The following is a 14,476-nucleotide window of genomic DNA, read 5'->3' as shown; positions in this document are numbered from 1 at the left end:
TTAGTTGCAGTGAAATGTAGTCTACAGTTTCATGTTGTTGAAATCACCATTAGTAAATATATAGGCAAACGAACGAATAGGAACATTATATATATGAATTTACAGATAAAACCGCTCCGATCAAGTTATGCTAATAAATACATTTGTTAATCACGTCTGTATTTTATACAAATATTCGAATAGCATTTTAAATTTTCGAATAATTATTGCGGCTAGAAAATTTGTGCACATCCCTAAACCAGCTGGCACATCTTTGGCAGAGTTTGCAAAGCACACTGCTCTGTGTTTTGTCGGACTGCAAGTAGCCAAAGTAGCTATTATAAAACAAATGAGGTGTGACATGTCCTGTCAGCAATGTTTTTGTGATCGAGGCCACCGCATTATCTTTGGCATTGGTCATTTATTCTCCCCTCTGTCGCCCTGGCGCTTACTTTGCATTACCGCTAAGCTTTCCGGAAACCCGGTCTGTACCACGCATGCGCAGCATTTCCTCCGCATAGCTAACATTATATCCAACATTTATCAAACTTTTGTTATAGTTTTATCGAGGAAAATTCTATCGCAATAATTAATGTTATCGCTTTATCGCCCAGCCCTAGACAGAAACCAAGAACGACAGACCGAAAGGATAGAAGGAGCAGGACAGAGAGACAGAATACTGTAAAAAAAGACATGAGACAGCGCCAAGGCAGACAGAAGACAGGAATTATAGACGAACTGCAAGACAGAGAGAGACAAACCAAGACGGACGGCAGAACTGAGAAAGAGAAACCAAGACAGACAGCAGGAAAAAGATGGAAGACTGAAACAAATAGACAGACTGACTGCAAGGCAGACAGAGACGGAAGAAAGGAATGGTAGACAGACAGTAAGACAGATAGAGACAGAAAGACAGCAGGACTGATAGAGAGAAGACCGAAACAGCCGGACAGAGAAATAAGGGTGACAGGAACAGACAGACAGGTGTGGTTCTGCATTGGCTGTGTCCTCCTGTAGTTAAACACTTTTCTGAATCACTTCTGCTTTCATGGCTCCTCAGGCATCACCTGAATGACGCGCGGCTCCATGAAATATGGATGAACTTTGCATGGCTTAGTATTACAACTGACAAGAATGTTCCAGCACCAAAACACAACAAACACACACAGTGTCAATTTTTTATTGGATTGTTTACTTGTAAACGTTGTCAGTGTTTTTTGCTGAGCTAGAGCTGGATTATGCTATAAATGTCTTCTGAATATCTGTTGCACTTGTTAGTCGTGTAAAGCTCACTATAATGAGTTTTGCTGTCGGCTCACATTAAATCCTCAACATGCTGTTTTCAAGTATGTTTATTAAACATCATAAACAACTTTATTTTAGACTACACACTACAAAATCTTAATAACAGAAAATAATGGGAGAGAATACCAAAATACTGTCATAAGGATAAAAACATATTTGGGTCAATCGTCCCTTTTTCCATTTTATTGATTTACAAAGGAAACAAGCTACACATGTGATGTAAGAGAGCTCATGTGCTGGTATAGCCGCTCTCTCTTGAACACACACGCTCCCTGCTGGCCGGATCACAAACTACTTCCGGAGAGAGAGACAGAAACGTTTACTGTCATTACATTTTCATGTTTCTGCCTGAAACCTACATTTCTTTACTTGAATATACCTTTTTTGTATTTCATTCTATATTTATGCCTTACTCGGCACCTTATTTTAATTATACTCTAATGTTTGTACTTACTCTATTTCTTTTGTTATACATGTTCAATAATTTAGCAATATCGTAAGAACACACAAACCTAATGTTGTGACCTAATGGTTAGAGCGTTGGGCTTGTGATCAGAAGGTTGACGGTTCTAATCTCAGTGCCAGCAGGTCATGACTGAAGGGCCCTTGAGCAAGGCACCTTACCCCTGTGCCACTGTATAAACTACTTGTAAGTCACTTTGGATAAAAGCATCTGCCAAATGAATAAATGTAAATGTAAGTCTGCAGACAGAAAGCAAACGGATGCACAGAGGTCATGAATGAGACCGTGTGCATCACTTCTACAGCCCTGTAACATGCCATGGTGTTTATTTCAGTTTTCTATGCATTTTACTTTTGCAATGAAACATATCGTCATTGTCTTTCCAAAACCTTTCAGAAGATAAAAAATAAAATGATGAAATACTGCGTTGCCAATTTTGACAAGCACTCGCATAAAGGGTGAATAATAATAATAATGACATATCATCGCCTTGGAACGCAGAACCTTATAATTCTGAGTACTTTTGAGCTTTAAAGTTTTTGCATTTCATATAGCAAGAATTATATGAGAAACAAATCTCTTTCATACATGAAAAGGACTGAGACCCTAAATATCAACATTTTCAGAAATGTGTAAACGCAATGCAAAACAATGTACCTGTAATTTTTGTTAAAACATGAAAACATAACTTTTTATATACACGTCAAGACATTATCACAATGCTAATATTATGACATTTATTTCATATTTTAGGACGCATAACTTTTTGCTCAAGTTAAGCATAAAAGGCCGTTCTAATTGTTTTATCCAGAGTGCAAATGGTTGTTAATTCAACATATTATTGCAGGAACCATTAAGTTTCCATTGGTTTAGACGGAAAGAAAGCAGCTAGATCTGGCCTAGACTTGTACACAAACATGTACACAAAGAACACTTGGCATAATGTGTAAAGAAGTAAGGAGGAGGAAAAGATAATAAATTAATATCTCAATTTTGACAAAAATGTCCGATCGAACCTTCCGGCGAAGATATGGCAAAAAATATAAAAAACACAAAATTTGGAGATGCAAGGTTTCAGAAGGACAGCATCAATATTTTACTTTATTCAGAAGTATTCATTAAACTTCATTCACTCATTCATTAAAAATAATTGTTGGCCAGTATTGTGGCTTTTGAACTTTTACCACAAGCTAAATTTCGATATCATATCATTTGCGTAAGAGGCTTGTCGTCATCCTATGTAACATCATCTGGTCTGAGACTATTGTTGGGCTGCTTGTCCCGGTGCTGAAGATAATGCGGATATTTCAGGCGTCCATTAGACCGTAACATCTGACGTACCGCTTCTCAAAAGTGAAGTTTATTTAGAATTCAATTGAAACACTGGGCTGGTTTCCAAATGTGCAACTGCATTGGGTTTCACTGTAAATGTCCATTAAATGAGACCGTTATAAGTGAAGTGTCTGAGAAGTTATCGTTCACAAGTCATTACATTATCACTATAAGCTGTCTGAGGGGTTTTCCGTTGTGTACTGTAGTGATGATGCTGCGTTATGCGTGCACAAACATCCTCAGAAACAGACCGCATCAGCGGACTTGTTGAACAGCAGAAGAAACTGCAGTGATTATTTTGGTTCAAAGCAGTCTGATTGCGTTTCTTTAATGTGGTTTGCGTTGCTCTTTGCAAACCAGTTTTCCACAGAAATGTTGTTCCATGGAAACATTGGGTGCCTATTGCGTCAAAAAACAAAACTCTGTGCTTGCACCTTTGAAGATGTGATTTCACGAACAAGGCAAACTTTAAAAACGTCCAGTGAATAAAGTAAAACTCAATTTTGTTTCTCTGTAAACTGATGTATGTGTGTCCAAACCCACAGAGTCAATCGGATTTGTATATCAAACAGACTCTTCATTCAATGTATATTTGAGATGCCGAAGTAAAACGTCTCTGTTAATTCTCCCCGCAGGTGCCGTTCCCTATCCTGCAGGGCGAGTGGGTCGAGTTCCTGGGTCGTGCGGATGATGGCATCATCGCTATCTCCAACTACAGACTTCACATTAAGTTCAAAGACTCCATTATCAATGTAAGATCACCCATCGACACAATGGAGCGTGTTTTCAGTTTCAGAAAAAAGAGAGAGAGAGTGTTAGTTTTACAGTTTTAATCCTAATGGGTTGTTTGGATTGACTTGAAACTTAAAGGCTTCTCTCTGACCCCAACAATTCTGATCCTTTATTCCTCCCTTCAGCCACAATCTCTCTCCCTCCTTCTTTCTGTCTATGTGTCTCGCTCTTTATCTCAGTGTTTTTTTTTTTCTCTGGACATCCTTCACACCCTTCCGTCATTTATATCCTCTTCCTCTGTTTTGTCGTTTAGCTAAGTCACCTTTTCATTTCCCTCTTGTTTTTCCACCTCTTTTTCTTCCTCGTCCTCGTGTCTGTGCTGATGTTGTAGATGTATCCAGGTGTGGACAGTGAGATATCTGTGAGTAATCTACACCCTCACCTCTGCCTCTTCATCTCTTCCATCTGTTTATTTTCTCCTCAGACTCTTGACTGTCTCTGTATTTCTCAAACTGTGTGGGTACATTAAAGTCCCAGTGAAATAAAAAATGACACTGCCTATTTTTTCATGAAATATTGCAGCGTTTATTGTAAATGGTTTATAAATGCGGCTCGTTCTCTTTTTAAAATCCGTGTACCCTCATAATCTTTGGTTAAAGTCTGAAAATGCACTTTCTTGTAATGACTATTTATTCGTCCCGTTCAACTGCAACGGCTGTTTTTATACATCCAATCAAATCGCGGAGAATGACGAAACCCAAGCCCATTATGTTTCTCATTAGAAATTCCAAAATTCGTCTGCATCTTCCATTTCACAGGGACTTTAATACTCGAGCTGTATATTTTATAGGACTGCTAACCTTCAAAATTCTGTCATGATTTACTCACCCTCAAGTTGTTCCAAACCTGTATAAATGTATTTGTTCTTCTGAACACCAAGAAAGATGTTTGGAAAAAATTTCTCAACTGACATTTCTGGGACTTTATTGACTACCATGGTTGGAAAAAATATTTGAGGTTGAGTAAATCATGATAGAATTTTCATTTTGTCCCTTTAATGTTTGAGATCTATAAAATTGTGATTTTGCCTTGTGAAATGTTTGACAGCGATTTTTTTTCAGATATTGTTTTATAATGACAACTAAACTGTAGTATTAACCATTGACCAGCATCCAGAGTTTTGTTTTTACCTTGTTTTATTGTAGTCTTATCAATTAGCTTGAATTTTTGTTTTTTAATTTTTAGCGTTTTAATTTTGTTAGCAGTTTGTTATGTGCTTTTGTCGTTTTCTTTATTATTTAAATATTGCTTTTAAGATTTAATTTATTTTTTATTTCAGTTTTAGGTTAATATTTATATATATTTTTTGTTTATATATTTATTTCCAGGGCTTAATTTAAGTGCATCAATGTATTTCAGTTTATATGAACGAATTGTTTGATTTATTTGACGATTTGATTTATTTAACGACATCTAATTTCATTTAGTTGACAAATTATATTTAGGAATTGACCGTTTTATCGAACGCACGCGCCTAGCCCAAAGTTAACTTCCGGGCTGTGGTCGATAATCGGTCTGGCTAGTGGCTAATAATATAACAGTTCATTATTTTGAAGTTATATTATTAATTGAAATTCATATTTTATTTTATATTAATTGTATTTAACTAAAATAAGACTACTCAACAGTTATTTATTTTTTGTGGAGATCTACCGGAACGTTTGTTAATGTTGTTGCCACTGAAACGTCTATATTCAGTTTGATTTCAATTAACAGAAATGTTTTAATAGTTTAATTTTTAATTGACACTAATAACCCTGCCTGCGTCATGCTTGTAATGGAGCAAAACGTGAATTATATAGTTATCAATAACTAGTTATATCCAAAAGAAATATGAGCTTGCACATTTGTCTGTTGATTGGTTGAATCTTTCATTCATCCGCTGGTGTCTGATTGGCTGTCGTTTTGTGTGCAGGTTCCCCTGAGGCTGATCGAGAACGTGGAGAGCAGAGAGATGTTCCAACTACACATCATCTGCAAAGACTCGAAAGTAGTGAGGTAATACACACAGACACCGTATGCTCCATTCTAGTTTAAATAGTCCGCATGTGTTCTCGTTTCATATTCTTTCCTCTCCTGTCAGGTGTCATTTCTCGACATTTAAGCAATGTGAGCAGTGGCTGAAGAGACTGAACAGGGCTATAGCGCATCCCGCCCGTCTGGAAGATCTGTTCGCGCTGGCGTATCACGCCTGGTGTTTGGGAGGCAACACTGATGATGAAGACCAGCACCTGCACCTGTGCAGACCAGGTGCCGCATCACCTCAACCCTCCACACGTTTTATATAGTCTCTGCACATCTACAGATGATGATCATGAGATTTTATAGTGATGTTGTGTCTGTCTCTCTCAGGCGATCATGTGAGACACAGGTTGGAGATGGAGATAAAGCGGATGGGCTTTGATATGCAGAACGCCTGGAGAGTGTCTGATATCAATGCCAACTACAAGTAAGATTTAACACCTCTTAACAAATCATCTAAGCGACCCATAATCCACAACCCAGATACATAGTCGTGTTGTCCACAAGCGTGTGTGTGTGTGTAGGTTTGTACTTCAGAAAAGTGTGTGTGTGACTGTATCGCCTTTTTAGGTCCCCATGTGAATAAAAGCTTATGAATTGTACAGCACGATATTTTTTTGAAGCTAAAAATGCAAACAGTTTTATATGATCTTTAGGTTTATGGTAGGTGATAAAATATACGGTATAAAATCATTACGCCTATGGACTGTCCCCACAGAGATAATAAACCATACGTGTGTGTGTATCCTCAATATTTCTGTTGCTCATATTGTTAATCTGAACAAACCCCTGAACTGAAGAATTCAACTCCGTAAGTCTTATCTGACATTGGCTTGCTCTTTTCCTGCAGGTTGTGTCCGAGTTATCCTCAGAAACTGCTGGTGCCTGTTTGGATCACAGATAAAGAGCTTGAGAGCGTGGCTTCCTTCAGGTCCGGGAAGAGAATTCCTGTGGTGGTGTACAGGTGAGACCCCCTCCCTTTTTTACAAACGTTTTTCTCTTACGCTCTCACCGCACGTTGAAAGATTGTAAGGTTGAATAGGTTTCGTTTCTTATGCAATTCAGTCGACTTTTAGCCTGACTCGTGTTATCTTCCTCAGGCACCAACCCAATGGGGTGGTGATTGCCCGCTGCAGTCAGCCAGAGATCAGCTGGTGGGGTTGGAGAAACACTGAAGACGAGTATTTGGTGACGTCTATAGCGAAGGCCTGTCAGCTGGACAGCCCTCGGGCCTGTAGAACCAGAGGAGACGGGCCAGATTCTGACAGTGACTTTGGTAAGACGCTTCTAAAATGCATATTCATGAAATGCAAAGACCACACACACACACACAAGTACAAAAAAAAAGATGACATTAGTGACACCTTGAGAAAACAGAGGTCTGTCTGTTCATCACATCCAGATGACTCATCACAGCCTCAGTCAAGATTGTTTTTTTATATTTAAATATACAAGGATTCATTATGCCGGAATGCTAGCATCATGACTCGAATTCTGGCCCGTTTCTTTAAACGTCTCTTATCCTAATGGAAGTTTCTCTGCAGTGGTCATCATTGATTTTCCTGCAGGACAGGCTAATGAATTATAACTGCTCTCTCATGGCATTAATACCACACTATGGTCCAACTCATCACTATCGATTTGTGCCGCCTTCCTGCTTTTCACTCTCTTTCTAGCATACTGCACGTACTGTTTCTGCATTATGCGGTAGGGCTGGCTAGTTGACAGAAACCGGACTCAAATTCAAACAATGTCGATGACTAAAACTGAAGTGCGTTTTTATTTTTATTTGAAAAACATTGAATGAAAATGTAAAAGCTGACAAAATGATCCGTGGTCCGACTGTTGTATTACACATAACATTTCTGAGATGACAGCTAATGGACTGAAACAACAAGATCAACATCATCATAGTTCTGTCTCTCTCTCAGACTCGTCTCTTACGGCTTGTCCCGGTTCTGACACCAGCGCTGTGGCTCAGAAGCTTCTCATTCTTGATGCCCGCTCTTACACTGCTGCAGTGGCAAACCGTGCCAAGGGAGGAGGCTGTGAGTGTGAAGGTTAGTGTCCCAGATTCATTCTTCTTCTTAAGTGTAGTCTGACATCATGAGGCGGTTTGCCGGTTAACGTTTGGGTTCTTTCTGTGTGTGTAGAGTACTATCCTAACTGTGAGGTGATGTTCATGGGCATGGCCAACATTCATTCTATCAGAAACAGTTTTCAGTCACTCAGAGCCGTTTGCAGTCAGATCCCAGACCCTGGAAAGTAAGTCCTGCACCTTTCTGTTTGTATTCCTTTGCCATAGCATACCTGCAGCTTAGATGCACCATTAATCTGCTCGGTCATATAGAGCTGCAGTTATGGTATGATTTGCATTTTATTGTCATGTTCCGGATCCGGTTACATTGCACCTCGCAGAGAAAATCTCTATTTTCGAGACTTCAGACCTTTCAACCGAAACCATCACGTGGATTTAACAGCCGTGTTTGTAACCCCAGTTTCTCCGTTGGTTCTCCTCAGCTGGCTCTCTGCTTTGGAAAGCACCCGTTGGCTGCAGCACCTGTCCGTCATGCTGAAAGCAGCCACTCTGGTTTGTTCTGCGGTTGAGAGGGAGGGACGACCGGTGCTGGTTCACTGCTCTGACGGCTGGGATCGAACCCCTCAGATTGTGGCCCTGGCAAAGATCCTCCTGGATCCCTTCTACAGAACCATAGAGGTACATTTAAACCACACGCATGCTTCTGTCGGCGATGCTTTATTTATCTTGACACTTTACGTTCTCAAAATCTAACCCTGTGTATGTGTTTCTGACCTCCGCGTTCGCAGGGTTTTCAGGTGCTGGTGGAGACGGATTGGCTGGATTACGGTCATAAGTTTGCGGATCGCTGTGGTCATCAGGAGAAGGGCGATGATGTTAGTGAGCAGTGTCCTGTGTTCCTGCAATGGCTTGACTGTGTGCATCAGCTGTTAAAACAGTTTCCCTGTCTGTTCGAATTTAATGAGGCCTTTCTGGTACGTAGCCTGTTGGAGCAACACAAAAAAATGTGATGTGATGTGATGTAAATGTGTGATAATGAAACCAAATGATCTTGTGTAGATATTGAAAAGAAGAGATGCATCAGTTTGTGTTGGTCACATCCTGACCGATGAGTGTTTGTTGTGTTTGTAGGTGAAGCTGGTTCAGCACACATACTCGTGTCTCTACGGCACCTTCCTGTGCAATAACGCAAAAGAGCGAGACGCCCGTAACGTTTATAAACGCACATGCTCTGTCTGGTCTCTTCTGCGCACCGGCAACAAGAACTTCCAGAACTTTCTCTACATCCCCTGCCATGATATGGTAAGACACGACTATTTCACAAGACTATAACAATGAGAATACAGCTTTTCTGTTTCATGTAATGCATATACAGCTGTTGGAAAAATTAAGTGACCATTCCAAATTCATATAATCAGGATTTCTAGATGTATATGGCCATTCCAGTTCAGTGTCTCTTGAATTCAAACCTCAGGAGTGACAAAGCCATCTAACAGCAATGTAAAAGACTGACAGCATGGCAACTGATAAAAATCCAGGTTATCAAATAATATATACTTTTCCAAATACATGTAGAAATATATTGCTTAAAAGTTAATATGAACTTGTTTTCTTTGCGGAATTTGAGGTCTGAAAAACAAAGAGCATCGTTTCCGTTACTTTCACCTGTTTCTCCAGTTTTCATTTTCTGTAAATAAATGCAAATATAAACTATATTTTTATTTGGAAGAAATATTGTTTGTAGTTCACAGTAAGAAACACAAAAGATAATGTTACCTAAAGACATAACTATAAATAGTAAGTTCGAATTGAAAATCATTTCAAAATGATCTCTTAACTTTTCCACGGCTGTATATTTGTTTTGTGCAAACAATCACCATTTTTTTCTGAGACGAACCAGCTTTTCCTTCTCTAATCTTGTAAACATCACATTGGATAGTTGATGGATGAAATGTTTCTTTCATGCAAATGTGATTTGGTCTGATTTTTTCTGGATACAGGTTCTGCAGCCGGTGTGTCACACGCGGGCTCTGCAGTTGTGGACGGCCGTTTATCTGCCGACTTCATCTCCGTGTACGGCAGCCGAAGATGCCATGGAGATCTACCTGAGCCCCTCAGCACAGGGCGAGGAGTTCACCTCGCGATCTCTGGACAGGTAACCACAGTGTACAGTCACCTGAGATGTTCAAAGAATAAAAAGAACAGAAGCTTTATGCATCTCCATGCTTTAGAGAGATGTGTGATCACAGTCTGCCCTCTTCTGGAGAGATGATGTCGTTCTCGCTAATGTCGATTTTCTTTCTCAGGGTCCCCAAGACACGCTCGATGGACAACTTGGTGTCTGCTTGTGAGAATGTGACGCTCACCCGCACCTCAAGTGACCCTAACCTCAACAAGCACTGCCAGGAGGGACGCACGACGCTGGAGTCCAGCCAGCCCATGTCCATCCAGAGAACCCCAGAGGACACACCAGTTGTTGGATTGCTTAATGACGACCAGGATTTGGAAATCAGTCCTTTGGCATCTCATGAGGTCCAGGAAGACGACGTGAATGCAGAGCCTTGTCTAACGACCCAGCCACTTCCATCTGTGCCCCACCCTTTAACTTTAGATCAGGCTCCTCCCCTTCCTGTTTTAAATCGAGCTCTGCCTCAAATCGCATCTTCTCCACCCTCACCCTTACCACAGGAAGTGCAAGCCAGGCCTGATGATTTAACTTCCTGTGTGGCCACCACCCCAAATCCTCCTCCCGTGTTTAACGGTTTTGAACACTTCGAGAACACTGGTCCTTTTCAAAACTCAGAAGCCGAGTTTTTTGAGCGCTTGACTCCTCGTGCGCTAATGGATGCTTCTGTGGAAACCCTGACGAAGAACAGCTCCGTCCCCCCGGTTTCAAAAGCTATTTCAGCGGAGTCAAAAAGGACTGAAGCTGTACGAAACGGTGAACTCATTCCTGTTAAAGATCGGCCCGTCCCGCCGCCCACCGAATATGCCAAAGTCGCGCGCAGGTTGATGTCCCAGAGCCAGCTGACCGATCTGTCACTACTGGGTTCTCAATGGGACAGCGTGCAGGGTCTTGTTCAGTCGGCATGCGGAGGTGCCATCAAGCACGGGAGCTATCACGGACAGCGCTTGGCAAACAAGCTCCTCCGGGCTCAGGGCGGAAGCTCGAACGGCGGGCCATGTTGCCGCCGGGACCCTTTGTGCACTCCTGGAAGTCCGGTCCAGTCTGGCTGGTTCTCAGCTGTGAAAAACACAAGCTACGCCGCTCTCTGTTCATCTGCCACCTCTTCACTGGCAATGGGACCATCTTTCCGGCAACTTCTGCCATCTCATTGTTCCCCTTACTCGGGTGGATCTCCGGCTCTGACGCCCGCGTACCTGGATGACGATGGTTTGCCGGTCGCCGTGGACGCGGTACAGCAACGTCTGCGTCAGATTGAAGCCAGTTATAAACTGGAGGTGGAAGTTTTGAGACGGCAGGTTAAACAGCTTCAGTTGAAACTAGAGAGCAAACAGTACTGCTCACCGCCCTCCGAACCGGATGTGGACTATGAAGATGACATCGTGAGTTCAGATTCATACATAACCATTTTACATTTGTCTTAATTGAAACCGTCAAAGTTTGTAATCTGACTGTTAATGTCGTAGTGCTGGTAGATGGGTGCTTTGTATATCAAAATGTTCATAGGATGAATATCAGTAATACTCACGTAAAAATAATCGTCTGTAAAATGGAAATTAGTTTCTATGTAGAATTAATGAAATATGCATCAAATTTAAACTTCTTCAAGAAATGGACGGGCATCAGAAATACCTGCTATTTCATCAGAAGTCAAATGTACTCGTGTTTTGACAAAAAGACAGCGTTACTAGCGTGTGTTATAAGTGTCCGTGACTCCCGTCCTGACAGACGTGCCTGAGGGAGTCAGACGGCAGCGATGAAGAAGACTCGCTGTCCAATCACAGTGAAGATCGCTTCAGCGTGGGCAGCTGGGACCGTGTGGAGAGGAAGGACACTGAGGTTAATCAAGCACATGTACATGCTTAACTTGAAAACCTTTCAATAGTTTTATCCATTTAAAGTTTCTATAAGTAGTATTTTACACCAGGGGTTCGCGAGCCCCAGTTTGGGAAACCCTGCGCTAAACTCGAACTGTTTGATTTCATTATTCTGGTCACTGTTTTTCTTTTTGCACAGACTCACCTGCTCATTTTTCCTGATTCTCAGGTGACCAGATGGGTTCCGGATCACATGGCTTCACACTGTTATAATTGTGACTGCGAGTTCTGGATCGCCAAAAGACGGCATCACTGCAGGTGAGTCCCGTCACCTCGTGAGTTTGCGTGATCTTCGTAGATATTGCATGGATGAATCACACATGCGCTCGGTTGATTTATAGACCGTTATATCGATTGAATGTTTGATTTGATTGTTTATTTCTCGTAGGAACTGCGGTAACGTGTTTTGTAAAGACTGCTGTCATCTGCGGCTGCCCATTCCAGACCAGCAGCTGTACGACCCGGTTCTGGTGTGCAACACTTGTTACGACCTTCTCCTGGAATCACGTACACGACAGCTGTGTTCGCAGCAGCTCAAGAAACCCATCGCCACAGCCTCCAGCTGAGACGGCCGATCAGCGCTTACCCAGCGGGCCGCCGAGGTCCCCCGCAGGGTGTCTGTACAGATGCCCGTTATTTAGCGGAAGAGTCGCTCTCTGCGTGTAGAGAGACGGGAGGAGAGGACGGTCAACGACAGCTCAGACTGATCTACGTGAGGGATGGAGTCCACACACACCGGAGGAAGAGTGTGGTTTGTGATGAAGAGTTTAATTGAAAGCCTCTTTGACCGAGGACTGCTGCGAAACCCCTGCACCAGTTGGACCTTTAGGTTCAGATGCTCTTCGGGACGTTTCTTCATCTCAGAATTATCACACACCTTCTCCTTTGAACCCTACACGTCACTGAAAAAACACATACGCTTCTAAAAGACAATCACCTCCCTCAGAGCCAGTGACTCCAAATCCCTCTGCGTGTCTATCGAGAGGCTCTCTATTTAAAACAAAAGAAGCTGCTACAGTATTTAAAAATGGAAATAATTCTACTTTTCTATTCTTATCATTTTGTGCACTATAGTGGGGGATTTCAGACCAAAATGGAGAAAGCGCAGTTGTTTACGTGCCGTTGTCTGTTGATACGTGGCTGTGCGAAGCTTGAATGTATGTTGTGTCGTTCAGGAGAGTTATATGGGGCGGTGTTACTGAAAAGATTTATGCTGCCGGTTTGCATTGATTTGTTTGCAATTTAGTGTCGTCTGTTGTTAAGGGGTTCAAACACCGAACATTTCTATAGTTTGTCTTTTTTCTGAGCGCTTCAGATCTGCTCTTTAGCTTAAATGTGATTTTCACATTTGTGATGCAAAATATAAAAAAAGTAAAATCTTAAAATGCCAAACCAAATCCAACATCACATGAATAATATGAGGGAATAAAATCATCAATTCTTATTCGTTAAGACCTCATGCTCATCTGGTTGGTCGTGCCACGTCTTCTGCTGTGCAACTTTAACAGGAAACAACTGAACATTTATGCACCGTTAATGTGTACGTTGTGTAAGTCAAGACAACACTGTAGCCATGTTACACTCTGTCTGGTATTTCAGAAATGTTATCGTGTACTATAACTAGTTACTTTATATGATGTTATTTGAGCAAACCAATGATTTTACTACAATAACTAACTGGACAGATGGAAAAACATGCATCATTGGAAACCGGTGGCGATTTGAATGCACTGGTGTTTGAGGGCTTCACTGGTTAGTCTTGTGAATATTCTACAACAGCATCACATGTTCAGAATGCATAAGTGCTATCGTTTGTTTTTCTGTTGTTGTCTCCCTTTTCTTTCAGACCCGGTTCCCTAAAATAAGTGTAATGTTAAATCGTAACTTCAGAAACAGTGCCATCTGTTTTTCTTCCTTTTTTAACGGATTACACTGTTTTACTTTTTTGTAACTACTTAACATGTTCAATGGTAAAATAGCTAGATGCTTAAAAATGAGAAAGTGATTTGCTGAGATGCGACATGACTTTAGAAACACTGCTTACTAGAGAGCCGCTTCGGTTCTGCATTTTTCTTTTTCATGGTGTTGATGAAGAAAACATTATTTAAAACTTTGAAAAGGAACCCAGATATGTGATGTATAGTTATTTGGTCTGTAATAGTGGCTAAAATTTGTCACTTAGTGAATAATTGTTGTAAAGAAATGCACTGTATAAGTTCAATCCCATGAGTGAAATTAAAACATACATGTCTTTATCAGCCATCTGTGTCCGGTGATGTTAACATGCATCCAAACTGCGTTTTCCAATTGTTAAAGTTGGTGGTATTTCTATGCGCGTTGCCTGTGAATTGCTGCAAAGCAGATTTATAAGAAACATTTGTGAGAGCTAAATATATTGCATAAAGAAGTATTTCATTTTTCTCTACTACAGTGGATTAATACTTTTACATGAACTAGAAGACGCCATACATCGTTTTAGGATG

General features: G+C 41.1%; 1 protein-coding gene across 4 annotated transcripts in view; it reads left to right on the top strand.

Moving 5' to 3' along the window:
• mtmr4 (myotubularin related protein 4) overlaps positions 1 to 14,254 on the top strand; it is a 39,710-nt gene extending 25,456 nt beyond the window's left edge. For 2 of the 4 annotated variants that reach the window (XM_079476198.1, XM_079476199.1), the window contains exons 4-19: positions 3,715 to 3,831; positions 5,787 to 5,869; positions 5,955 to 6,121; positions 6,224 to 6,320; positions 6,744 to 6,857; positions 6,994 to 7,169; positions 7,825 to 7,953; positions 8,047 to 8,158; positions 8,414 to 8,609; positions 8,720 to 8,905; positions 9,063 to 9,233; positions 9,932 to 10,086; positions 10,238 to 11,498; positions 11,845 to 11,955; positions 12,163 to 12,251; positions 12,382 to 14,254. In XM_079476198.1, the coding sequence (XP_079332324.1) occupies positions 3,715 to 3,831; positions 5,787 to 5,869; positions 5,955 to 6,121; positions 6,224 to 6,320; positions 6,744 to 6,857; positions 6,994 to 7,169; positions 7,825 to 7,953; positions 8,047 to 8,158; positions 8,414 to 8,609; positions 8,720 to 8,905; positions 9,063 to 9,233; positions 9,932 to 10,086; positions 10,238 to 11,498; positions 11,845 to 11,955; positions 12,163 to 12,251; positions 12,382 to 12,559 (3,342 nt within the window). In that variant the 3' untranslated portion in view covers positions 12,560 to 14,254. Of the gene's footprint in view, positions 1 to 3,714; positions 3,832 to 5,786; positions 5,870 to 5,954; positions 6,122 to 6,223; positions 6,321 to 6,743; positions 6,858 to 6,993; positions 7,170 to 7,824; positions 7,954 to 8,046; positions 8,159 to 8,413; positions 8,610 to 8,719; positions 8,906 to 9,062; positions 9,234 to 9,931; positions 10,087 to 10,237; positions 11,499 to 11,844; positions 11,971 to 12,162; positions 12,252 to 12,381 lie in introns of all 4 variants that reach the window. The other 2 variants (XM_079476196.1, XM_079476197.1) reach the window with 1 other exon arrangement.
• Positions 14,255 to 14,476: the final 222 nt, after the last annotated feature.

This window comes from Barbatula barbatula (genome assembly GCF_947034865.1).
Source record: "Barbatula barbatula genome assembly, chromosome: 2".
In the NCBI taxonomy this organism is placed as follows: domain Eukaryota; kingdom Metazoa; phylum Chordata; class Actinopteri; order Cypriniformes; family Nemacheilidae; genus Barbatula; species Barbatula barbatula.
This window is presented reverse-complemented; position numbering and strand designations above follow the sequence as displayed.